Here is a 27253-nt window from a genome sequence, read left to right as displayed (position 1 = left end):
TTATTTTGAGGGTAGTGGATAACCATTGAAAGTTTTAAATGGGAATAGTGATAAATTAGACTAACTTGTGAAGAAACCAGCAATTGCGATTTTTTAAAGATTTGTTTATTTATTTTCAGAGAGAGGGGGATGGAGGGAGAAAGAGAGGAAACATCAGTGTGCAAGAGAAACATCAGTGTGCAAGAGATACATGGATCAGTTGCCTCTTGCACACCCCCAGCTGGGGACTTGGCCTGAAACCCAGGCATATGCCCTGACTGGGAACCAAACTGGCCTCCTTTTAGTTTGCAGGCCAGCACTCAGTCCACTGAGCTCAGTCCACTCAGTCCAGCTGGGGCAGCAATTTAGATTTCATTCTGTAGGTGAATGATAGTCATTAAGTAGTGTGAGCTTCTTAGGTTAATTTGGGAAGCCTTGGTATGGAGTGAGGTGGTATTTGAAGTTACTTGAATGGAAGAAGTTGAACAGGCAGAGAATGTAGGCATTAAAGACAGTTTAGAAGTGGAACTAACCGAAAGATTCTGAGAAGGGGCAGTGAAAGGGGTAAGAGAAAAAAGCGGGGGGAGAGTCATGGTCATGTAACACAGGAAAGAGTTGTAAGAAGCAGATAGTCAGTACTGTCACACTGTGACTCGGACCCTGGCCCTGGGCTCCACGGTGTTATGGATGAATGGGTGAGTCGAGGCAAATTCACATGGACTACCGAGTCCTGCGGAGGAAAAGGGACGGCATGGCTTCTCTCTCAAGAGGAGAGCACCTCAACCCTTGCCTTGACAAGCTTTTATTGGGTTCGGTTTGCACAGGAATGCGGGATGTATATGTAAAGTTCATCAGTCATCGTCAAGCAGAAATGATTAAACAATAGATAACCTTCAAAGAACTCTGAGGGCTTATTCTGAGTCAGGGTCAGATAGTTAAAGAGTCATAAAACTTTGGGGAACAAACTTCACTTCCTGTTTGGACCCTTATCATTTAGGAGCCCAATACCTTATCCATTAGGCCACTGGGGCTTCTGGACCCTTATCATTTAAATTGAGGGTATTAGCAAAGTAGGTTTCATAGCATTTGATGCATTCTTTTTCAGGCCTGATCACCCTAGGGAGCCTACCCTTTCCAGCACAGGGCTGTACCCACCACCAGCATTGTTTCAGGTTTAAGTCAGGCAGGGGAAGTAAGGCAGCCAAGAGATTAGGAGACTTCTTACAGACAGAATGAGGACTCAGCCTATGTCAAAGCCAAGGGATGAGGGTCCATCACCCCCTTTTTCTATAGCCCCCCAAGTCCTTCCCTGAGAGGGCCCTTTCACAACCGTGCCTTAGGTCCTCCCTCTTTTGAGGAATCACCCGTCATTGGCTAAACTGTCATCTGCCCAGGGTCCAGCATAGTGAAGAGAAAGGGGGCAGGGGTGGTGCCCCTACAGGGAAGATAAGCTTTGTCTTTTAATTGGCTTATGGTCCCAAAGTCCCTTACTCAGCCTTAGCCACAGGGGATTACAGCTTCTGAAACCAGGCGGGGCAGTTCCCAGCCACACTGAGAATCAGGAATCTAGGCTATGGGACTGGGCAATCCAGAGTTCATCCGTGGGCTCTGAGAGCAGTTTTAATAGGCGTTGAAGCCCCACATCAAAACATGATAAATTGAGGCATAAGTGAGAGAGAAAGAAATTGGTGTAGTGAAGGCAGAATGCTCTTTCAAATAATCTGTTGGTTAAGTGTACAAAATAAGAGTCTTAGTGTGAGAAAAGGTTGAAGGAATATTTTTTGAAGAGAAAGATGATCCAACACTTGCAGATTAAGGGAAGGCAGAAGAGGGAAAGGGGTGGCATGGATTATGGGAGTGAAAAGGAGGGGGACGTAGACGCAGAGTAAAGGGTTTGCCGTTAGAAGAGATAGGGACGTATTTTCTCTCCTCTCTTGTCAGGGGAAGATAGGGTGAAGCTGTAAGAATGGAGGAAGTTAAGAACGTACAGGTAGATGAATTCAGTTTTATCTTTGAAATTTGAGAATGAGCCTGTATGTGGAAAGTGAGGAGGAGGACAAAAGGGACCTGAATAAGGAAAATAAGATTTGGGATGACCGCTGCGAACAGTGAGAACAGGAGCTGCCTAGGGATGAAGAGACATTTCGGTATAAAATCACATGAAATGAGCACTGAGTACTTTTCCCTTAAATTGGCTCATTGTAATATAGATTCTTGCCACCCGTGAGATAGGCAGGAAGGTGTTAAACATTCTTATAAAACAAAGGTACAAACTTAGAAGGATTGGTTAAGCGTACTAGACTGGAAGCCAATACCTCTGAAGGGGAAATGGGTTAATTTGTTATTTTTCTCTGATTACATAGCTTTCTATGAAAGTATATATCACCTTTATAATGAGACACTAACTCACTTTTATGTATGTGTCAGATGTTTCCCTTATTTTTAATTTTTTCTCATGCACATGATTGTAACATTGCATCTTCTGAGTTGTGGAAAGCGCATTGAACCCAGGAGTCAGGAGACTGGGATTCTGACTTTGTCTCTGCCAGGCTTCAGCTGTGCTCTGTGAAGCTTTGTGAGGCTGTGCCCCTGTTTTATAGGATCTGTATAACATCTTCCTGCGTTGTGTCACAGGTGGCAAGAATCTATATTAAAATGAGCTAATTTAAGAGAAAGTAGTATTGGTAGGGTTATTAATAGTACACTTTGCATTTGGTGGGGATTTCTACCAAATTTCTCCTTGTTTTTTTCCCTACATTGTAGTCTATAATAATGATCAGTCTGTTTTGTTATATATGTATTGAATTTAGCTTTCCCCAAAAAGTATTTCTTTGGGGCACTAATATTTTATTTAACACTTAAACTATATATTCCATAAATACTTTTTAATTGGCTGACATGGTATACTGAGTTTTATTCTTAAGCCATTTACTCACAGTTCAGAATAATATTGAGCCATTTGGCAATATTAGATTTCAATCATGGTGTGTGTGTGTGTGTGTGTTTAAAGAACACCAAAGAATTAACCATACAGGCCTCATGCCGTCCTGTGTAATCACGTAAGATTTTTTTAGGCGTAGGTTATCTGTCTTTATGTTTCTTTAAGGGTGCCATTGTTATTGCAGAGATTCAGTAAGAAACTCCAGAAAATTAAAATGTGCTTTGAAGGAAGAACTTAAATTTAAGGAAAAGATTAATTGTATTAATTCTCTGAACTACATATAACACTGTTATAAAGGTTTTCCTTTCTTTAGGACTCTGCTGCAAAGCCCCATGTGATTGTCGCAGGAGCTGCCACCGTAAGTTACCCTCTGCATTCTTATGTGATGATTTCCGCTCCATGCTTAAGGACGTGCTAAGAAAATGTTAACTTATGTTAAGTAGAATTCTTGATTGTACTTATGTTTTAACTGCTATTTCTATTTAATGAGACTAATGAATTTTACGAAAAAGATAGGAACTTAGAAAATTTGCTATTAAATGTCAATATTTGATATCTAAAATTATATTCTTCTTGAATGTTATACGTTGAAAGCCTAATTTTATGTTAGCTTTTTCTGCCTTCACATATTTCATGAAATAATGTGACCATAATTTATTCTAATAACAAAGTAAAATGGGACTTATCTTGAAATAACAACCTTTGTGACAATAGAGTAAATTATATACTTTAATTTTTCTGTGATAATTTCTCCTTCTTCTTAGTGGTCTATCAAGATTCACAACGGCAGCAATGAAGCGCTTTCTCAGTATAAAATGAACATTACTTCCATAGCACCACTTTTAGAAAAACTGGCCAAGACCAGTGATGTTTATTGGGTCTTACAAGGTAATGGACGAGTAATGAAAAAATGTCATTTTGTATATATTATGAGTCATAGATTTTTATTATCTCCTATTTCAAGAAATAAAATTGCTGCCTTATGAGAATACATTTTGAAATAAGGTTTGCAAAATTAGAATAAATTTGAGTTATTTGCTTTCTTCTTTCGAACTTAAGGAGAAGACACTAATAAATATAAGTAAAAAATAAATAAGAAAAATATATTCTCCAAGGAGCTTCACCAGGCAGATGGCTGCAGATTGTAACAAAGAGAATATGTTCTATAGGCAAATGAGATTTTTACTTCTGATTTTTTTACTTCTTACAAAGTATACTTAGTATAATTGGGAAATATAGGGAAAAAATTTCAAAGTCTGTTTCATAATATTAGAATCATTGAAAGTAAATATTCTTTGGAATTGACAAAATGTATTTAAATTTATGCCATCTCGTTTATATTTGGTAATGAAATTCTTTAAGAGAAAGTTGATAATAGATCAACTAATTTCAAGAGTTTATTGAATGTCCATTATTTAATGCTAGCACAATATGAAATGCCTTGGGTTTTTTTTTTTAGCAATTCAAGTTATTTGTCAGAAACTCTTATGATTTTTTCCAAGTTGAATATCATGCTGAGAGGAATAAAAGGGCTGGTGATAATGTGTTCCACAGTCTTTATTTACAGACTCCTTGTTAACCTTTCTCATACTAACATGAGAAAAAGTGAAATTTAAATTATTTATGAGACCTTGATCCTCAATAAGATAACCTCTTAATTGTGTGAACAAAGTTTGCAAAATTAAGCAGTGACTAGAGGGGAAAAAGACTTGCTGCTCTCTCCCGTTAGGCAGCCTCCTGCTACCCAGTTTTTAATTCCCAGTACCTGGTCTAACCCAGCATCCCCAAACTCTAAGCTCCTAAGTCATGCTAGAACATAAAATTGAGGACAGTACTGATTGATTAATTCATAAATTGAATGTAAGATAAACCTTTTGCAATTCTTGGCCAGCTTTACTTTAAAAAGAATTACTAAGCGCCTGGAATCCTCTGCCTTCAACAACAAAATATGAAATGGAATCAACTAACTTGCATGATCACAGTTTCTACCAACAGGAATTTTTAAAACTATGTTTTTAATAATGTATTTCATGTGCAGATCCTGTTTATGAAGATCTACTAAGTGAAAACAGGAAAATGATCACTAATGAGAAGATAGATGCCTACAATGAAGCTGCAGTCAGTATTTTAAATAGTAGCACCAGAAATTCTAAATCAAATGTTAAGATGTTCAGTGTTTCCAAATTAATTGCTCAAGAAACCATCATGGAATCTTTGGATGGCCTACATCTTCCAGAGTCAAGCAGAGAAACTGTAAGAATTCTTGTGTCTGTAGATAGAAACTATAATATCTAATTGGTTATAGCTATAAGTCACTATAAATGGTAATAAATGAGTTATTTTATTGTATTCCTAATTACTTACAATTATTCTGTCTAAACATAAATCTAGAAGTAATTTTGCTTTCATCACCTAACTGAATATATAAGTGAGCGTGTTCATATACTTTGAGAAAGAAGTTATGGAGAGGAGGAAATGAATCTTTATTACTAGTCTGTCTTACTATGCCTTGTCTAATCAAGAAACTTGTACATTCTCAGCCCACTCATGTTTGAAAACTACTGCTTTATGTTCTTGCCTTAAACTGACAAGATTAAACTTCTATGATGAGTACATTTTTTAATATGTAGAATAACTTTTATTATTTTTATAGTTTTTTTTACCCTAAACATTTTTCAAGGTACACAGTAGACAGTGAAAAAAGTCCAAATAGACAGATGGAAAGGGATGTTAAGTCTTACAAAGAACTGCATAGTTATACATTTTTACACATTGTAGAACAGATAGTCATTTTCTTATAAAACAGTGATTCTTAGCCTTTTTGAGGATCACATGACCGCTTCTAGAGTTCAGTAAAAAGCAATGGTTCCATTCCTGTCCTGCAGAAGAATGCACATTTGTATAAATATACACATATTCTTCACACACTTGCAGGGACTTTCTGGATGCCGGGCAGCTGGTGAAGAACTTGGGGATGCGGTCTGTAGGCTCGTGTCTGCAAGGGTGCCCGACACGGGACCCAGGGCTAGTGGGCTGAGACTTACTGACTAGTTTAGTGCTGTGAATTTAGGCTTGAATGATACAATTACTTTAGAGTTCCAAAGAGGCCTAACCTATAAAGTTTTAATAAAAATGGATTTGACTGAAACTTCAACTAGACAGAATCTTGACAGCTTGCCTAGAATGTTTTTACTATAATGAAACCATGTTCAAGATTCCACATTTTGTTTAACTTTAGGAATACTTAAAATGTATGTAGAATTCCAAGTGGTCCATAAACTGGAAACCAGATGAAAAGCATATTGCACATATTGTTAGCTAAGAATTAATTATTGTTTGTGGTAGTTGTTTTATATTCTTAATTCTCATCCAAGGACATGCTTTACTGACCTCAGAGAAAGGGGAAAGGAGAGAAACATCCGTGTGAGAGAGAAACATTGATTGGCTGCCTCTCACATGCGCCCTGACTGGGGACTGAACCCATACCTAGGCACGTGCCTTGACCTGGAATCGAACCCACAACCCCTTGGTTTACTGGATGATGCTGAACCGACTGAGCCACACCAACCAGGGCTATATTCTTTTTTTCACAATTAAAAACTGGGACCCTATCTTAAATATCCTGGTTATCTTCTGTATTGAAAGTTTGCTAATTAAAATTCTTTGTTCTTTGACATCTTGTCACTGTTTTTACCTAAGGCCATGGTCCATTGGCAGCTATGAAATTAGTATTTTTTCTAAAAAAAGAGAGAAGAGTAATAAATGTCAGAGTGCATTATAAGTAGTAAGGATAGGGATTGTTTCCCATTTATGTGTCTGGGTCACATTAGAAAATGAATTTTTTGTTATAGATCATGGCCCAAGGAGGTTGAAAAGCCCCAAACTAGCTTTACAGATTGAAGGAATACCATTATTTGCATGAGTGTTTGGGAAATGGCAGCAAAAAGTACAAAAGCATTTTGGTGTCAGTGTTGAAAAGTCAGTAGTATTCACAGGAGAAAATCTAAAGCGAACTACATTGCTGACAAGATAATAACCAGTAACTTGGTTTGTTCCCAGAGTGCGATGATTCTCATGAACGTGTATTGCAATAAGGTCCTGAAGCCTGTGGACGGTTCCTGCTGTCAGCCTCGGCCCCCTCTGACGCTTATACAGAAGCTGGCTGCTTGTTTTTTCACCTTATCTATTGTCGGATATTTAATATTTTATATAATTCATCGTAATTCTCATCGGAAGAATAAGCCATGTACTGATTTGGAAAGTGGAGAGGAAAAGAAAAATATTATCAGTACCCCTGTGTCTCCGTTAGAAGTACTTTTACAATCTTTCTGCAAACTTGGCCTGATTATGGCTTATTTCTACATGTGTGATCGTGCAAATCTATTTATGAAGGAAAACAAATTTTATACACATTCAACTTTCTTTATCCCAATTATTTACATCTTGGTTTTGGGAGTATTTTACAATGAAAATACTAAAGAGGTAAGAGCCATTTTCTTTTTAGCTTATGTTATCTTTTGTTATCTCATTACAAAGTCTAGATTTTAAAAAATATACAAGCATCTGTGTAGAAGAGGATAGCCAAACATTGTGGTTGCATTTCACTCAGTGGACTCTGTTGCATTTTACAAACTCCTGGAGGACGTGCACAGAGTTTGGTGAAGATCCCTGGAAAGTTGGCAATAATGACCTGTAAAAAGGATGTATGACTCAATGTTCTTCTGCCTGCACAAGGATGGAGGAGATGGGGGGCTTCCAGTTCTGTGAAGGTCTTCAGTCATGATCTGCTGCAGCCTTTTATAAAGCAAAAGTGTAGAATTATATTAATACATGCCTGTATGCACAAGCATGTTTTATATTTATGTATAGTCAGGCATATGTACACACAAATTAGAACTTACATACTAATAAGGGCACTGTTCATAATATTCTGAATTTCCTATTTTAGCATTACTGTGACTCCTTTATAAGGCATGATTTATTTGAATTAATAAATTCAATTGTAAGAAATAACTCTCATATGAGAATGATTAGTCAGTTCTTTATTTCTGGTGAGAAAATCCCATGTAAAATAAGCTATAATAATAGAGATTTTTTTTCACAATAAAGTGTAACAGAACTGTAAAATCTTTTCTAACTGAAGTCCTGAGATTTTTTTAAAGAAAATTATAAAGTGCCATTTTTTTTTAGATTTATAAACACATCTGTCATAGTTTAAATGTAATCCATATAAAACTATAAGTATCAAATACTGTTTAAAATTTTAGTTTATGTTAGTTTTCAAATTTATATTTTAAGTAGTTTTATTATATCTTTTATCAAGAAATAAAATGACCATCTTTAACTCTTCCCCCACCCAAGTTCTTTTAGCAAAAGCGTTACCTTTATATCCTGTAAGAACAATTTTAACCTACTTACATTTATACTGTCCAAATAATGGCTTCATGATAAATTTTAATACAGATGTTTGTTCTTTACACAGACGAAAGTATTAAATAGAGAACAAACAGATGAATGGAAAGGCTGGATGCAGCTTGTAATTTTGATTTATCACATCTCTGGAGCAAGTACAGTAAGTATTTTAAAGTTCAGAAAACCTAGGAAGTACTGCCGCTTGAATGTTTCTTTAAGGGTCCCAGTTCTTTTGTTCCGTATTCTCTTGCCGTTTAGAGACCCTTCTGCTTTCCAGCCCGATCTTTCTGCCCCATCCCATTCTTCCCTACCACCTGACTCTTTGGGAATGACTAGTTTCAAAAGCAAAGTCATTTTTTTAAAAAAGAGAAGGCAATAATTTATATTTACTTGGCCTTAATTTTAATGTAGTAGAAACAGCTAATGATCAAAGGGTATTATTTCATGTCATCCTGTTGAACAACCAATTTCAAGCCATAGAGAGTCTTTGTAAATGCAGATGAGGATTTGGAATAGGTAAGTTACTATCAAAAGAAATCAAATCAGAGAATTGTATATTCTGTCCTTCTCTGTATGTTAGGGAGTTTAACCAACTGTTTTTACACTTACAGAGTTTACAAAACTTAGAACGCTCTTGCCTCTTGTTCAGACAACTGGGACACTAGTGCCTGCGCTGGAGGCCGGTGGGGCCTAGTCTGTGAGATTCATGGTCCTCCTCTGCCGGGTATCAGGGCAAAGCCTTTTCCTGCTCCCAGACTATCTTAAAAGATTTGGGATTCTCAGGGTCTGGGGACATCTTGGATTTGGCAAGGGTAGAAAAAAAATGTATAAGAATTGTAATGTTTTAGCTACATTACAGTTAAAAACAAGCTTTTGAGAGTGAACCTAGGTGTCTGATAACTACTTTTTACATATTTTTAGAGTAAAGATACAAACTGATATCTATAAAATGTTTTAAAAGTGTAAGAAACTCATTCATTATTTGGGGACTCCTGAACTGTTTTGTTACTGCATAATTTGTTTATGTAAAGCACACATCTTTAAACAGTGTTTGAATCGATGATACATGGATATGACAGACTCTTTCCCAGGCAGAAGTGCATGGTCTGTTAAAATTTTCCTAGCAGCAGTTAAGAAGGTAAATAACACTGAGGTTTTTCAGATATCTCTTTAAGAATTTGAAAATAATGTTATTCTTCATAAAAGTCTATTATTTTTAAAAATTAGTGATTTTATGGATGGTTTATTTGAAGGGCAAAAGGCAGAGGAGTGAAGTATAGTTCTCAGTGAACTTACGTGACTATGCTAAGTGTGTCCGTGGCAGCGGTGAAATCCCTGTGAGGCTGCAGACAGAGGGGCCTCCTGAATTCCATAGCCGTGGGAGCAGCCTGGCCGTGGAAGAGCCAAGGCAAGGGGAGATGAAGAGAGTAAGATTTAGCTTATAAGCTCAGTTCAGAGTTTATAGGATAAATATGGCAAATTTCTAAAAACTAAGTAGAGGTGCATATTGAATCCTAGAAATATCTCCAATGTATGCACAAAGATTAAATTAATTTGAGGAGGGAAAAGGGTTTTTAAAAAATGCCACTTGGAGACATAATTAATTGCTGACATATTAAAGGGTGATAATAGTGTTTAAAAAAATCAGAGAGAATTAATGCAGATTAATCTGTTCTTCAATTCAGTGATTCCAGAAAGGATTTGGATCATAAATGGATACAGGCAGTTTGGCATTCTTTTATAATCATTTGCCAAGCTAGCATTCTGATAACATTTTGGACTATATCCCAGTAAATCCTAAATGATAATTTTTTTTAAAATTTCTGTTCTGGCGGGACATACTTTTCATTAATAGATCATTTGTTTTGATTAATTAATATATCCCTGTTCTTTTATACTGTATGATTTTTTTTTGGTTAGAAATTACCTGTGTCTACATCAGCAAAGCATTATTAGCATGAGTTATAACATATTTTGGGATTTGATTCATGGCTCTTTGAGGGATTACCTTAATTAAAAATTCTTTTTAACTGCCATGATTATTCTAATTACCTAATATTAATGTTTTTTAGTAAAATATATGAAACTTTAGTTATTTCATGTTTTTATACTAAAATAGAAACTATATCAGAGATTACAGAGAATTCTTAAAATAATACAGATGGTCTGGCAGATTGCAATTGTTGGTATAAACATTCTTTTAAAACAACTTATATCCAGTATGGTAAAATACTATGAATTTAATATGGAAAATACAGCAAGGTAGTTATATGTGCAGTAGATGATTCTGTGTTCCATTGTAATTTTTTTTCTTTGACAGTTTGTAAATAACTTTTATGAAGGGACCTGAGTCAAAGGGCTTGAGGGGAATTTTGTAGGACTAGAAAAAGAAGAGAACCAGAAGTCAACCTAGCTATTCATTTTAATGAAGTTGGAATTTTAAATATATTTTTATACCTAAAATTTGATTGTAAATAATACTTGACTCGTGAAAGACAGAAAGAAAAACAGTTTAAAGGGGACTAAAGAGGAATGACAAGTAAATGGTATGAGTGATAGTTGATTCAAGGTTCCTAAATTGAAAGCAAAAAATTTTTAAACTATGAAGAGTGTTACTGGGACAGTCAGGGAAATTTGAAAGCACATTATACAGTAGCTACTATTATGCTCATTAAATTTCTTGGGTTTTATGATAATATGATCAGGCATTTTTACTGCCTAGGAGATACTTGCGAAAGTATTTAGGGGTGGAGTCATGTGGTCTGTGACATACTTTTAAATGTTTCAGTATAATGTGTGTGTGAGATCTCCGTTGTACTATTATTGCAGCTTTTCTGTTGGTTGAAAATATCTTAAAAAGTGGATAAAACTGTTACATCAAATTTGTAGTAATCCAGTATTGTCAGGAATTTGGCAAATTGTTGTGATTGTGTTTGATTTCATTTAAATTCATTGTTTTGACTGTTTAAAAAGAAGCACCAAGTCCCAACTTTGTAGGCCTAGCTCTAATCTTGAAAGGACTTGAAAGCGTGTTTTATGGAGAGGTGAGAGTGATTAGGAATGGTTAGCCTAGGTTTGACATCTGTTTTTCAAATAGTTCTAGAACCATTAGATGTAAGCGTGATTAAGCCTGTGGCTGTGGCTTTAGAGCTACTCTCTTCTTCAGGGTAACCACTTGCCACCAGTGAGTGACTCTGGAGGCCTTGAAATGGAGCCAGTCAGAGTTAAGATATGCTGTACTGTGTAAAGTGAAACACCAACCAGATTAAGTATGATTAATCATGATAAATATACTACAAAAACTTACTATAAAAACAATATAAAATATCTCATTGCATGTTGGAACGATATTTTAGATATATTGACTTTTAAACTAATTTTAAGTTTCACTTGTTTCTTTTAACTTTTTAAAAATTCACTGTGCAGCTCACTTTTATTTCTCTTGCATAGCAGTGCCCTGGAGAGTTGAAGTTGGTAGTTCTATGTAGAGGTACATTTCAACTTCTTATGAAAAGCAACTTTATAGCAGCTAAGCCCCACCTGAAAATGGAATGGATTGCCTTTGGAATTTGTGGTTTCAGCTTCTAAAAAGTGCTAAGATACTTAAAGGGAATATTTTAGAGAACATCAAGAATGAAGTAAGGGCACAGTTTAGACTAGATAAATCCTGAGGTATTTCAGTACTGCGTTTTCCACCTTCATCCCTATGATTTTAATATGTTACACCTTCATTGAAAATTTCTGATCTAATGATGAGATCAGACATTTAAAAAGAACTAATGATAAAGAGCAGTAAATAAAAACTGTGGTTTATAGATTGTTGATAGTCTAGCAACTCAAAGGAAGGAGAAACTACTTTCATCTGAGAGTAAAGATTAGAAGTTTTGAACAGGGCTCTAAAGTAGAATAGAATTTGAAGAAATAAAAAAGGATCCAGGAGAACATTCCAGAATAGTGTAAACAGGTAAACAAAAGAAGAGGTGACAAGGAGGCAGAAAGAGGGCCAGTTCGGGAGACAGGAAGTCTGAACAGTTTGGCTAGAATGTGGCTATGGTAGAGACTTTGTGTACTACTATAGATTCAGTTTTTTTCCTTCTAGAAAAAAAATACCATCTCTCAGAAAAGAAAAAGGTGTGTTCAAGGATGCATTTGAGGTTATATACAAAAGATGCCTACATCCAAGGCCTTATAAAGTCTATTTAAGGTGTCTGCTTTAATTAGTTTATTTTGTCCACAAAGCATCACTCGGGGAAGACACACTAACCAAAGTGGCTAATAAACAGTGTTAATGCTGATTAATTACAGAGGTGATCAGATGAGTCTATACAGTAGAAGCCAAGAAAATGTACGTAAATTTAGTCATTATCCCTAAAAGAATGGCCTTATAAATGCAAGGGTTGGATGTCACTGAACAGTTCTTTGAAACATAACTTTTAAAAGCAGTGTACTAGTTATATTTTAGAGATTATGAATGTGCATCTAAAGGCCTGGTGGTTGGTGGGTCAGTGGAAAGGACAGTGTTCCAAGGTTATGAGAAATAGGGCTTGCAAGTGAGATACTGTTTCCAGCCGCTCCCATAAAATACAGAGTAGAAATGATGCTCTGAAAAAAACATGGCAAGGGGTTATAAGGATCTGGGTCATAATGAAACATTTATGTAGGAGTATTAAATAAAATTACTCTATAAAATAGGAATGAGAGGGAAATAATGTTTCTAAATTATGTCCATGTATATTTTTAAATATGTATATTTAGCCAACTAAATATTTTAAGTAGTCGTGACCATTTTATTGACAAGTCTAAAGTCTATATATTTAACAGGGTTAAAAATGTAGGCTTTTTTTGTTGTTTTGTCATTGGGAAAATGTGAAAACTAGAATGGTGATTAATGATTGTAGATTTCATACATTTGGTTCTGACTGGAAGAAATATACACTGTGCTTTGTATTAACTCATGCATTTCTCACAACAACCTTTTGAGGAAAGAGGCGATAGTCTCACTTTGCAGCTCAGAAACCTTCGACTTGAAGCCACGTAGCTAGTAAGTGGTGGAGCTGAAATGCAAATCGAGGTCTGATTCTAAAGTCCCCGTTTTTGTCTCCTACGGTACCACCTGACGTTTGAGAATAAGTCTTTGCATTGAAGTAATGCCAGATGGTACCGATCGTTCATTGTCTTGGTTAAAAGTACTGGTTATGATCGTTCAAGGTCCAGTTAGTGCCGACATCCGTTCCACCTATCTATTTTTGTCAACAGTTCTTGCCTGTGTACATGCACATTCGGGTTCTGGTTGCTGCATATCTGTTTCAGACGGGGTATGGGCACTTCTCGTACTTTTGGATCAAAGGAGACTTTGGAATCCATAGAGTATGTCAGGTAGGAACGCATTCAATTACTTTCTTTTTCTTTCAGTTCAACATGCTTTTTTGCCTGTTGATAAAATATAAATATTGTCATTATAAGACCATGAATAATTTGAATTTATGAAATAGTGCTTTAAAGTTGTTTTATTTCTATATTCTGTGGTTAGTAATTCAAGATAAATTATTACTGAGGGAAGGGAAAATATAATCGAGATGAATGCATAATAATGCAAGGTGAAACATGGCTGACTAACTGTAGTTTTGTAGAAATGTCTAGTTACCTGGAATTATTATACAGTAACATCCGATATTTTCTCTCTCTAAGAAGAGGAATAATATTTACTAAGTTTCTACCTTATTTTAGTTAATTTCTGAACATTGTTTTACTTACCCCCCATTACAGTCTTGAGCTGTGACCTTCACGAGCACAGACAAGGACACAGAGGCTCAGAGAGGTTAAATAATTTGCCTGTGGTCACGTGGGAAGTGGTACTGCTCTCACACCAGTCTCTGGGGTTCTTTGTTCTTGGATATTGTATTGTCTGAAATGACAGTTACATAAGTCTCAAAGATTCTGTTTAATTTGAGTAATATCATTTTGTTATATATGACAACTTTCAATTTAATCCCAAGTGGGGTAAATCAACATTAAATAGAGATGAAATGGATACCTTCCTGAAGGTAATCTAATCTCCGCTTATAAACTGGAGCCCTAGGAAGGAGATTTATGATTCTTTCCCTACATTTAACATGATAGCACTTGTAGCCAGAGGACAGCTCAGGCTTGTGCTTTGCTGGGATTTAGTTAATATAGTAATGCATAAATATTTTATATTCAACTCTTTACAATGATTGTAGAACAAATACAATTTTAGGGATTAGTAAAATATACTTGTAGAGTTATTATTCTAGTCTTAAATAAACATTTATAGTTTGTCTGAGAGAATCTGTCTTTGCTCTTTATGGATATCTGGAGTGAAAACTATTTCTTCTCCTTTTTAATAGGTCTTATTTCGTCTCAATTTCCTGGTAGTGGTGTTATGTATAGTAATGGATCGGCCTTATCAATTCTATTACTTTGTCCCCTTGGTCACTGTATGGTTCATAGTCATATATGTTACTTTAGCACTGTGGCCTCAAATAATCCAAAAAAAAGCAAACGGTAAATATACTTTCTTACTTATGTTAATAAATATATTCTTCCAATGTACTAAATTTGTTTTTAGTTGCTAAAGGCTATTTTTATTAGACATGTAAACAGTTTAAATTTATGTGTAGCATTGACATTTTGAAAGTTTGTTCTTAAAAACTGTTTCTAAAATATCATATATAAGTAATTCACATAACACAACGTGAATAACAGTTTATATTACGTGTTTTTTTAACTTAAAATTTTCAGTCATTTTACCTATTAACTAATGCAGTAGTCATCAAACAGTCTTGTACACAGCCAGAGTGGATAAGCTAGAAGACAGAAGGGAAAGCCAGACAAGGCTGTAGTCTCCTACATTCTGCTTCAATTTTGACAACTCAGCTTCATTTAATTTCTTGTGTGTGTATGCGTGCATGTGTGTGTGTGTGTGTGGAGAGAGAGATTGTAAATAAACATTTGCAAGAAGGCTTTTTATGTCAAACAAGTTTAAAAACCTCTAATGTAATTTATGTTCGTGCAACCCTTTCAGCAGTTATTTTAAGAAAACCTAAGCGTCCAAAAAATTGTCATCTTCAAATTCCCCATAGGCACTTACTGATAGTGTTCAAAGAGAGGCAGCAGTCATTCATCTTAATGCTTTCCCCACCTCAAGGTCATATCATTAAAGTATTTTTCACAATGTGTTTAACTTACTCAAAAATATTTTCTGTTGACTTCCATTATAATATCAAATACTTTTTCAGGAAAGTGTTGAGTTTTTTGTCTTTAATAAAGTCCATTAGTGTCTTTGGACAGTCTGTAGTTTTATTCCTGACATAAAACCAAAATATTAAATCAAATGAATAACCAGTGCGTATACTGAACACATAACTCAAAACATGTGTGTGTTAAAATGTATCTCATGGTTAAATCCTATTCTATTAGGTAGGCCTTAGGCTCTCTTTTTAGAACTCGAATATTTAAGCAGTCTTACCTAAATTAGTATATTCCTGCCTGAGTGTTAGAATTACACTGAACATACTGTTCCAAATTCTGTTGCAGCTTTCGATAATGCATAGGTATAATCGAATCCAGGAGGTGTTTTCAAATATATTTATAGTGGATGAACAGCAGGTATTGAGGCATCAGATGTATGCTATAACCTCATTCCTAGCCAGGACCCTCTTGTTTTTTCCCCTATTTGTCCTACTTGTAACTTACACTGCCTAGATATATCTCATCACCTGTAAGCAGCCTTAAATTATATTAAGAACTGCAGTGTATTAATGTGTTAAATAATATTTGGTATTTTCTTATGTAAATTTACATTTTTTAATAAATTAAATATTTTCTCTCTTAGGAAATTGTTTCTGGCATTTTGGCTTACTGTTGAAACTAGCCTTCTTGCTGTTATGTATATGTTTTTTGGCATATTCTCAGGTTTGTACAGTCTTTTTAGTTTATATTCTATTTTATTTTAGTGTTCAAGTCTATTAAAGTATGTGAGAAGAGTTAGAGCTTCTTTTAGCTTCATTTTTTAATGACTGTAATAAAAGTGTCATTCCGTAGTTGACTATGCAGTGTAGTTCTTTTGAGACCTACTTTTGTTACCCCTGTTTTTGTTGAAAGAGCAATTTATTGAGCTCTTCCTCTGGCAGTTGTTCAAACCCCATTTTACTTGATCAATCAAACATTTATTGAATGTCTCTTACAAGACACTACTACTCTAAGTGGAGATCAAAATTCTCTTGACAGAATTTGCAATTTGGTTTGTGCATTATTCATTGCATCAAAAAGTGTTACATACTTGATTTTTCCATAACTGCGTAGAGTAAAATTTTTGCAGTTAGTAAACCCAACATAGGAGCAAAGGGATTTGTATACATGTAGTATGTTTAATTTCATTAAAATGTTGGTGATTTTCTTATCTCTAACCTTTTATGATGGTTGACATTTTCTCAGTTACTTCAGCAGGGTGGCACACTGCTACCTGCTGGCTTGGTCCATCAGGCAGACACATTGGTTGTGCAGCATGGTATTTACAACAAAATGTTTTAATTTGAATGCCTAGAGTAGTGACACATTCTGCAGTTCGCTTTTATCTCCCACACTCTGTCTGGTACAGTCCCTGGCTGCGTCAGATGCAAATGCTATGTGAGGGGTGGGGCAAGGGGGTATAATTCTGTAAAGCTGGTTTTTCACATGTTTGTTTTGTAGGCTTTCATATGTATTTTCATACTTAAAAAAAAGCATTGATATTTCTGCCTGACCTCTAAGGGTTTTTTGCAGCAGATATGTAAAATAGTAAGGAAACAATAGGCAAATGTGTAAAGAAATAGCCAGGTAACCGCAACAACTACCTAATAGTCATTCATTAAAGTTCCCAGCACTGTGCTGCATCTGAGGGAGGAAAAGGCAGGCAGCCCAGAGGGTCAGTAGAGTTGGCTAAGGAGGGTTCCCTGCCCTGAATTAGTGTTTGCCATTGGACAAGAAAAAAGTATGTGGCCCTGCATATAGCTCAGTGTCTTTTACAAAATGGGTGTTCAATAAATACTTGTTTATTGGTCACATAAGAAACAATATCTTTAATCAGAAATAAAGTCATACCTTATAAATATATCATGTAACAGTGATGGATAAGATCAAATCTAATAGTTACATACCCATTGGATCCTATTTCTATATTCATACTGTATGTATATAAGATACATAAGTACTTCATAATGCAAATTGTGTTCAGAATCATACTTAATGTCCTGAAGCATAGTTTGGACCTAATATTTAATAAGCTGTAAGCATTTTAAATTCTGTGGTAAAATGGAGAATATTACACTTCATTAAAATAACATTTTCCTGACCTTAAGATTCAACATCACCTAATACAATAGTTTTCATATTTTCTCTTAATTTTTATTAGCCTTTTCAAAAATTAAAATGTTACATATTTTAATGCTGTGGCATTAGGTCTAATGATGGAGCTTTCCTTAATAGAGTTTTTCATCATTCTTTAGGCTGGAAATTGAGGTTTTTGTTCTCTTTTTTGAAAGACTTCATTGATGTGCAGGAATGTACCCAAGACTTCTGCCTCTTCATCCTCAGATTTTCCAGGCTGTCAGATTAATAAAAGGGCACAATCACCAGCTTCACCAGAGTAAAATTGTAAACTTTGTTTCAAAAGCTGGTAATGGCACTTAGGAACGGTCGATTGATTAAGGTGACTAATTTAGAGGATTCTTTTAACTCATATGGTTAATTATAGATTATTAAGGACATTTAGAGAAAGAAAAACATATTTTCTAACATTAGCCATCATTTTTTAGATTACTTATACCACATTGACTGAAGTCTTTTGTATTTTTGTGCTTTCATCAATACATATTAGCTGTTTGTGTCATAGATTTAAAATATTAAATGGAATAATTTTCCAATAACCAGCCTGTTCTTTTTACATTTTTCAGTCTCTGTAGCCTTTAATCTGCAATGAAAATAAGCAAAAAAAAGGTTTGAGTCATTTGTATTAGCCATTAGTAAAATAAATTTATTTTCAGATGAATTTCAAATGAAGTGCTATTTTTAAATGAAATAAATAGAATAGAAAAACTGTGAATGATCCTTATATAGTCCTGTCTACAAGTATTGACTTGTACCATCTTAATTTATTTTCTGGATTCCTTTTCTCAGGGTGCATTTGAGAAGATCTTTTCTCTTTGGCCATTGTCCAAGTGTTTTGAACTGAAAGGGAATGTATATGAATGGTGGTTCAGATGGAGGTTAGACCGTTACGTATGTATTTACCTTGTGATCTTTGGCCATTTCAAACTGTTCTTTTAAAAAATTCTTTGGAAAAATTAAATATTTTTAATTTAGTTTTAGAATAAGGAAGCATGTTGATTTGGTCAATCAGAGCAGCCCTGCCCCTCTACTTTTTTATAGCAGAGAAAGGGTATGCATGTGTGTGTATATTAGCAGAAAAATACTATAAAAAACATGGCCTTTGTTGGAGTCATAACTTGCACTTACAGGTGGTCCTTCATGTGCATGTTTAAACCACTCGGCACAATATGTGTGTTGGGCCCTCGTGTTGGTATTGTGAGGGACCTGTTAGAGAGAGACATACCTCGAGGCTTCTAATCCTTACCATCTAGTTTAAAACCCAGAAATACTACTTATAACTGAGTGCTAAACTGTGCAGTATGAATTTGGAGGTTGAAGTTGGCAGAGAAGAAGAGAGCAGTGTCATGGATGATTCTGTGAATTTAATCTTGAGGGCTGGTTAAGATTCAGTTGGCCAACAGAATGTAAAACATCCAGAACAGCGTTTGAAAAATAACAGATGCTGGATAAATGTTAATTACTCCTATTTACTCTTTTCCCTTTTCCTCCCATCTTTTGCTATTCCGTTTTTCATTCAACAAATGTTTTTCTGGTGCCTATTTCTGTGTGATTCCCCGGTTTCCAACACCTGTGCACTTTCCAGTGAAAAACCATGTATTAATAAAAAGCTTTGCTAAGCTCTTATCATCAACTTTCTCATTAGAGCAGTCTGCTATGATATGGTAGCCTTTTTTTTTTAACAGAGCTTTCTAGTCTACCGTATTTTTCACTCGTATTTGCATATATTCTTATTTAAAAGTATGAATTTGGTGGTGTTCCTATTATGTGTTTTATTTGATTGAAAGGATTATCTATATAAAATGTTTTATCTTGGTTGAATACAATTAAATTTTATCATTTATCTTCAGAATAAGTTTTTATTATTATTTTTTAATTGTCTTTATTTCTTCACCTGCTGCCGAAACTGCTCAAAATGAGCCAGTTTTTCTCATGTTGTTACAAGAGACCGTTGCTTGCCTGTTACTGTTTGTAACAGTCACGGGGGTTTACCTCACTGCTTCAAGTTTAACTCTTGAAGTTTAAGTCCTAGAAACTGAAATCTCAAGATTTCAACCTACTTACTTTTATACATGTTTTTCTCATTTACCAGATTTTTTGCTATTTATTGGAAAGTAGCTGTTTAAAACAAATTTTGTCTCCTTATTTTCAGGTAGTCTTTCATGGAATGTTGTTTGCTTTCATTTATCTGGCTTTGCAGAAGCGTCAAGTACTTTCTGAAGGGAAGGGTGAACCTCTCTTTTCAAACAAAATTTCAAATGTTCTATTGTTTATTTCAGTAGTTTCTTTCCTGGTAAGTTTCAAAATTTAATCTTTTGATTTTCCAATATCCTAATTGGTATAGAAAATTAACTTTAAGAGAATGGAATTTAATCAATTGTTTTTAATAAAGAAAATCTTTAAAATTCTTTTTCTATTTTCCAATTGAGCATAAATTTTGAAGTGAATACATGTACACATTAAATATGAATAATAACTGAAAGCTAAGTGAAATAGGAATTTTAAAAGTTTTGATAAATTGGGGGAAACAAATGTAAGCTGTTTGACATGAAAAGCCATCTCTGCCTCCCAGAAAAGTGTAGGCCTGCGTGCCTGTCTGCTTGTGTTTGGGGGAGTTGAGACACCAAAACCAGTGATGAGCAAAACTATGGGAAGTTTCTACTGAAGCGTTTTAAATAACATAATGGAGTATAATGTTATAAAGACAGTTTTAACATTCTCTGAGAATGTAAGGCGTAGCTGTTTCTGTGAACTGATTGATGTGTTTTCTATTTTAGACCTATTCCATCTGGGCCAGCAGTTGTAAAAACAAAGCAGAGTGCAATGAGCTCCACCCATGTGTTTCTGTAGTGCAGGTAATTGTCTTGATTTGGAGAAACTATTTTTTCTTAATTCTTGACAAGAATGCAATCTTTAGAGGCAAAGAAACTTGAGATCAAACTTTTTAAGATGTAGGTGTATTACTTAATCTTTCCAAGCCCTACTTCTTCTATCATAACAGGGAAATTAAAATCCCTTTTAAAGGGCTGTTATATTAAATGTATGGAAATGATCAGTATTTGTCACTTAATCGGCACTTAGAAAATGTTCATTGTACTTGTCATATTTTTAACAATTTTAAAATTTACTTAATAAATATTTGATCCCTAGTATGTGGTAGATATGTGGAAAGATACAGTGGTTAGCCATATCAGACATGCTTCCTACCCCTATTGAGCCTACATTCTTCTATTACAGGTAATAATCATATAATTACCATGTAATTTTAAATAGAAGTCCATGATGCAGTAAGGGAACATCATGAGGAGATATGACCTAGTTGGAGTTGGGGAGTGATTTGGAAGGATGAAGGCACAGCAGGCAATAAGAGCTTAGGCCTGTGTGGAAAGGAGCATAGCGCATTCAAGGGACTTGATGTAGAAGGCCATTGGGGCTGGAGCTCAAAGAGCCCAGGACTAGAGAGGTATGTGATAGTGACTGGGAGGTGGGCAGAGGCTAGAGGCAACTCAAATCAGATTGACGTTTTTGCAGAGATACCTCTGGTTGCAGGTGGTCATAGTACATTGTGATTAGTAAGGTGATGAGTAAGTATCGGGTGCTTTAGAAACACATGTGACTTCTTCCTAACCCAGCAAGGTTCGCAGAGAAAATAGTGTCTAAGCTGAGGCCTGAAAACTGAGTAGCCCAGCAAAGAGGATCAGGGACAATTTCTGGAGCATCTTTATGGAGGAATCAAAATTATATCATGGGAATTTATAAATTTTTCCACATAAATATGTTATCTCTTTCTATACAAAGGTCCTCAAGTGGGTTTATATTTTTCCAAGATGTTAAACAAAACTGTTCAGCCATGCACCACCTAATAATGGCATTAGTGTGCAATATACAGACCCCATGTTTGAGAAATCCAGTTTAGATAGATGCTAGAACAAAAATAACTTGCTAATACTTTATCTGTTGAGGTGGGGAACATCGTGTATGTATCAAGGTTAAGAATATAAAGAATTAAGTCATGACTTGAAGGAAACCCAAAATGCTTTTAATATACAAATTATTAATATTTATGTATTATGTTTATGTTTTTTTCTTTAGATTTTAGCCTTTATTCTAATAAGGAATATCCCTGGATATGCCCGTTCTGTTTACAGTTCATTTTTTGCTTGGTTTGGGAAAATTTCATTAGAGGTTGGTACATTAACATTTTGCTCAATCTTACACAGCCAAGTGTTATATGTGCTCCTGTGCATGTATGTGTGTGTATGTGTGGCTGGAACATTTTTTTAACCAGAGCTATGTTATTTATGGAATTATAGGGGGAAAAGCTCAGTACCCTCAAAAGCAATAACATACTGTCAAATATTGTAAAGCTTTATTTAAGTGATGAGAGGTAGATGACTTTCACTGCGTTCTTCGTATTGTCACAAGCTTTGAAGCACACCCAGGATGCTGACACCAGAGGAGGAAAAAATGAAAGCAATGTAAATGAAATTTACAAATAGACATAAAAGAAATCAAGCTGAGGGGACTTTGATTTTGTTGTTTATTTCCACAATTAAATGTGATATTACTGGAATTTAGGTTATAATGCTTATCATAATAATATTCACCCTTATTATTGGAAATGGGAATAATCTTAAAACTCCTTATTATGTGTGTAAAAAGATACATTGAGTTTTCTTTAAAATAGGGAAATAGATTTCTGAGTTCTTGAAAAAATGTTCTATTATTTTTAAGTCACATTCGGAAGAAAGATTACATAGAATTTAAATTCTTGGTCATGAATGGCTTACCAAGTCATTCAATGGACTAAAGAATATTTATTTTGCCAGTTCCTTAATATTTAAAGCATGAGAGGTTTTATCAACTTTACTTGAATTAATTTACTATTAGGGTTTCTGTTAAAAATATAGAAATGTCATAGTCCTCATATTTGTTGAAGTAGCTTAAGCATATATCTGCTGTGATATTTTGAATCAGCGTGATGAAGGAACCACATTTATAATCACAGTCAAAAGAAATGATGTAGTTCGCCAATATGTGTTCTCAACATATTGGTGTACTTGGTGAACTTGAAATACACGGTAGAAACACACATGTGAATACAGTGCAGAACAGAACACTTGTTTGGCCATTCATAGCAAACATGAGTAGGTCTTAAACGCCCTCCCATTTCCCCCATGTATGTACATACATAAATATACTTACAAATGCAGGGTCCAGTACAAATAATGCCTCTGTTTTATTATAGAATTTTTTATTACAAAATCATAAGCATGTAATTCGGTAACATAACAATGTCACACTCCGGCATACCATATGACATTTTAGGTGAAGCATTCAAATCAAAACTATAAATTATCACACCGTTCCTATGACCCTACCAACCACACCCAAGTAGGCATTACTTCTGCCAGATCCTGTATATACATATATAGATACACATTGTACACACATAGGTAATACACAGGTTTATAACTAGATGCGTGCGTGCGCGCACACACACACACACACATTTATTTGAGGTCTGAATCCAGGAGTCCAGACATCATTCTGTCATTTGTCTTCCATGTCATGCAAAGAAATGTGTATCGAGTCAGGGTTCCTGTTGTTCATTTCTTGAGTGCTTGGACGCAGTGCTTCAGCACGTGGGAGTTCTGGAGAGGAGACTGCAGTAGACTTTTCGGGACCAGTGTGACACAGAATTCAATGGTTTTGGAAAAGCCTGCTACCGTAATTATGCTATTAAGTGTTTAAATTAGGGAAAAATGTTATCTATTCATGGACCCTCTGCACATACCTAACTTTAAATATCTTTCCTCCTAGCTTTTTATCTGCCAATACCACATCTGGCTGGCAGCGGACACAAGGGGAATCTTGGTACTCATACCTGGGAACCCTATGCTCAATATCATCGTCAGCACTTTCATATTTGTGTGTGTGGCACATGAAATTTCTCAGATCACCAATGATCTTGCACAGATCATTATTCCTAAAGATAACTCTTCTCTGCTGAAAAGGTTGGCATGCATAGCTGCATTTTTTTCTGGACTCCTCATTTTATCATCCATTCAAGATAAGACATTAAGTTCCTAAAATTCTAAAACATGTAAACTCTTCAAGCTAACTTGGTGTCTGCCTACAGGAGAAAAGCATCTATCTGGAGATGTAATTGTACATATAAATAACAATTGGTCTGGTCAGAGGACAGCTCAGTGATGTCTGTTGAACGTGTGTGGTTGTATATATTGGAAATGTACATATCCCATGTGAAATAATGAAAAACAGTGATGAAACTGGCTGCATTGTATACATTGCATGTGAAAAGTCTTTTCTACTGGATCTGTATTTCCATTTATAAATGATTTTAAGTTAACGTATGAAGGCAGGGAGATAATTACCTTTGCAGTAAAAAATAGAGATAATTTAACTAGCTTAGTGTGGTAGTGTTTTGATATTTACTAAATTTGTGGTAATGAGATTGTCTATACTTGTATTCCTCATGGAAAGTCCTAGTTCATTGAAAACTTTCTCAAGAATAACTGCAGTATTGTTTTCTGATCACATGTGCAATGGTGTGGAGTGATAAACAGTATGCCTTTAATTTATATGTGTTCTTCTGTTGTTATGTGTTTCCTGACATGATTGTTTTTCTGACTATGGTTTTCAGGTATATGAGCCTAAATCTTTGTACACTTTGTGTCACAGAGTTGTTCTAGGCTCTATGACAGGGTTTTGTCATTGTTGATGTTGTGTTGTTCTTTTTTTATAAAAAGGCCAAATTTTCTTTCCAATTCAACCATTCACCTGTTTCCTTTTCTTAAAGCTACACCAGTGTAATATCAGTTACCCTGTGGATCCACTTAATACATTTTCCCCTGACTAATTTTTATATATTATTTCCAATGTTTGGAAAACTCTTTATAACCATTTTGTTATTTCCTATTACTCCCTCCTATTTTTAAGAAAGTATTCATCAATCTAAACTTGTGTAGTCTAGTAAAGATTCAAGTTGTTAGGATTGAGATATATGACCGACCATCAGTAGAATTTTAAGTAAACCGGTGACTTTGGGCAATATATGTTTTTTGGTTTGGTTTGGTTTGGTTTGGTGTTGTTATAAACTAACTATTAGAGGTATAAATTTATTTATCTGTTGTACAGATTTTATTATGACTTTTAATGTTTGAAAGATTGCACTTGTTTGCTCTTACTATGTGTGGGGTAAAGTATATTTTCTGTTCGTGGTATATGAAAATATGGAATAATTTAAACAGTAAATAAACGTTCTGTGGATGCTTATTTTTGTATTGGCAAGGTATCGATTAAACTATATGTGTTCTTTTTTAAAAAAACTGGATCCATTAATGTTTGTGTAAATGTCTAATTCACTTCATCAACTTAAATTTGCTTTTTCAAACTCTTGGTATATAGAGGTAGAACATTATGATAGTTGAAAAAGGAATACTGCACTTATCAGAGCTTTGGAGAATTATCTGCCTTTCAACTCAGAAATTTAAGCATTATGATTTATTAGTAGTCTTACTTGAAGATTTTTAAAATTTAACTATTATTTTTTTAGCACTGGATTTACGTGCTAGTGATTCCTTCTCACTAATTGAGGACTATTTCTTGGACAGAAAAGTATGTCCCTTCCTTTTCTCTCTTTGTCTGTCCTTACTTAATCTTTTGACATTTCTCAGATAGACAATTGTAATGATTCATTGCTCAGCCTCCTCAACTGCAGCCTTATAAGCAGAGAATAGTATCGTTATAAATCAAAAACTTCCAAGTACCACAATCACATTATTCTTGCTGGTGTGACCTGCCAGTGGGTAGAGTGCATTTTAATTTAGCTTGTAAGTTTTATCACCTGAAAAAGATTCTTCCTGATGAAACAATTGAAAAAGAAAGATGACCGGTATTCCTGGTGTTTTGGAAGCACTAATGTCTCCCACAGGGACACCCAAGGGACTAAACAAGCAAGTTTTCTCTCCTCTTTGAACCGAAGCCTGGAACTTGGGCTTAGTAACCGGTAGACCCTGTCACTTCATCACGTGCTCTGGTTTAAAATGCCCCACTGTTTCATTTCTTACAAAGTTATATAAAATAGTTAAAATATTATGCATTTCTAATGACAGTGCATTCTGTTTGTATCTGATTTTCTTAATGAGTTTTCATGGATAAGAAGTTACTATGGCAGAAGTCGCTGCAGCGATAGCTCCTCTGTGAGGTACACGTTTTCGGGGTTTTTCTGCATTGACTCGGGTACTCACTGCATGCATTGTGCAGTCATACCGTTCTCTAGGTAAAGGTATTTGACAGAGTGTGTAGATATGCTGAAATTGAGACAAAGCCACCGAGGTTCTCTAAACTCAGATTTCCTATAATATAAATCACACTGAGAATTCTACCATTGGCCCCAGAAGGTATTTGCTCGCCTCAGATACACCCGAACACTTTTCCGTGTCTTTTGCCAAATCTTCCCATTTTTATAGATAGCCAATGTAGCGTGAACAATGCAAAAGCCTCCACAGAAAACCACTCACTGCGCCTGTGAGCTAGATCCTATTACTTGCTTTAGGTGCCTATTTTTATAAAATAACATTTACATCCTACCATCCCATTGTAAGAGAAGTGGACCAGTTAAAATTTTGAAGATAACGTGAATTGTTTTCTCTAGAAATAAGTTTAATTCCATGTGAGCATAGGAAGCTTTTAAGTTTGGTAAAATAAACTCTATGGATAACTCTATCTGTTTATATTCATTTCTTTACTAGATTCTAAACCATTAGGGCTACATAATTGTTACTCAATAACCATTTGAAAATAATTATGGTTATAATTCTTTTGACAAAGTGACACTTAATAAAAGTCACTTCGTCAAAAGAACGTGCAGTTTCTAGGAGGATGCCACCCTAGACTGCCCCTTCCCCATCAGATGAGAGCTTCGGCCCCTCTGGGAAACCTTGGGAGAGTGGGTTAGAATCTTTATGTTGAACGGTGTTAAATCGCCAATGTGCTATCATTTTTTACCTACACGTGGTAGAAGTTTTGGCAGGCTTGCATGGCTCAACCTAACAGCTTCCCTTGTTAAAGAAAACACATGGTTAGTTACTCAGATTTCCTGTGATATAAATCCCACTGAGAATTCTGCTGTTGGCCCCAAAAGGTACTTGCTTGCTTCAAATGTACCCCAGTGCTTTCTTGTTGCAGAATTGATCTTGACAGCTGTTTCAAAATTCTGAATTTTATGTTTTGTTATATTTGGGGTGATTTTTAAGGATTGGTGAAAACTTCCTAAGATACTGGTACTTGAAAAGCACCTTTAAATCCTTACTTATACTATCATGAAATCTCTTCTAGTGTCTTATATGAATTAAAAATATTAGAAAACTGCCTTAAAAGTTATATCCATAAAGTAGTACAAGCAAGAGACTATTTTCCAAAAGTAGAGTTGAGGATATTAGGAGCTATAAAATATCTAGTAGATTAGTTAGAAATAATTTAAATCATGTATCTCATTTATAAAATACC

The 27253-nt window shown here is 35.1% G+C and overlaps 1 protein-coding gene across 1 annotated transcript in view; it reads left to right on the top strand.

Moving 5' to 3' along the window:
* CASD1 (CAS1 domain sialic acid O acetyltransferase 1) overlaps positions 1–24935 on the top strand; it is a 45413-nt gene extending 20478 nt beyond the window's left edge. The window contains exons 6-18 of the mRNA XM_037046467.1: positions 3234–3278; positions 3685–3808; positions 4959–5173; positions 6980–7402; positions 8403–8492; positions 13589–13708; positions 14701–14857; positions 16188–16267; positions 18509–18610; positions 19872–20012; positions 20497–20574; positions 21812–21904; positions 23543–24935. Coding sequence (XP_036902362.1) covers positions 3234–3278; positions 3685–3808; positions 4959–5173; positions 6980–7402; positions 8403–8492; positions 13589–13708; positions 14701–14857; positions 16188–16267; positions 18509–18610; positions 19872–20012; positions 20497–20574; positions 21812–21904; positions 23543–23812 — 1938 coding nt within the window. The 3' untranslated portion in view covers positions 23813–24935. The remainder of the gene's footprint in view (positions 1–3233; positions 3279–3684; positions 3809–4958; positions 5174–6979; positions 7403–8402; positions 8493–13588; positions 13709–14700; positions 14858–16187; positions 16268–18508; positions 18611–19871; positions 20013–20496; positions 20575–21811; positions 21905–23542) is intronic.
* The last annotated feature ends 2318 nt before the right edge of the window (positions 24936–27253 follow it).

Source organism: Sturnira hondurensis, unplaced genomic scaffold, assembly GCF_014824575.4.
Source record: "Sturnira hondurensis isolate 20B ecotype Veracruz unplaced genomic scaffold, ASM1482457v3 Scaffold0005252, whole genome shotgun sequence".
In the NCBI taxonomy this organism is placed as follows: domain Eukaryota; kingdom Metazoa; phylum Chordata; class Mammalia; order Chiroptera; family Phyllostomidae; genus Sturnira; species Sturnira hondurensis.
This window is presented reverse-complemented; position numbering and strand designations above follow the sequence as displayed.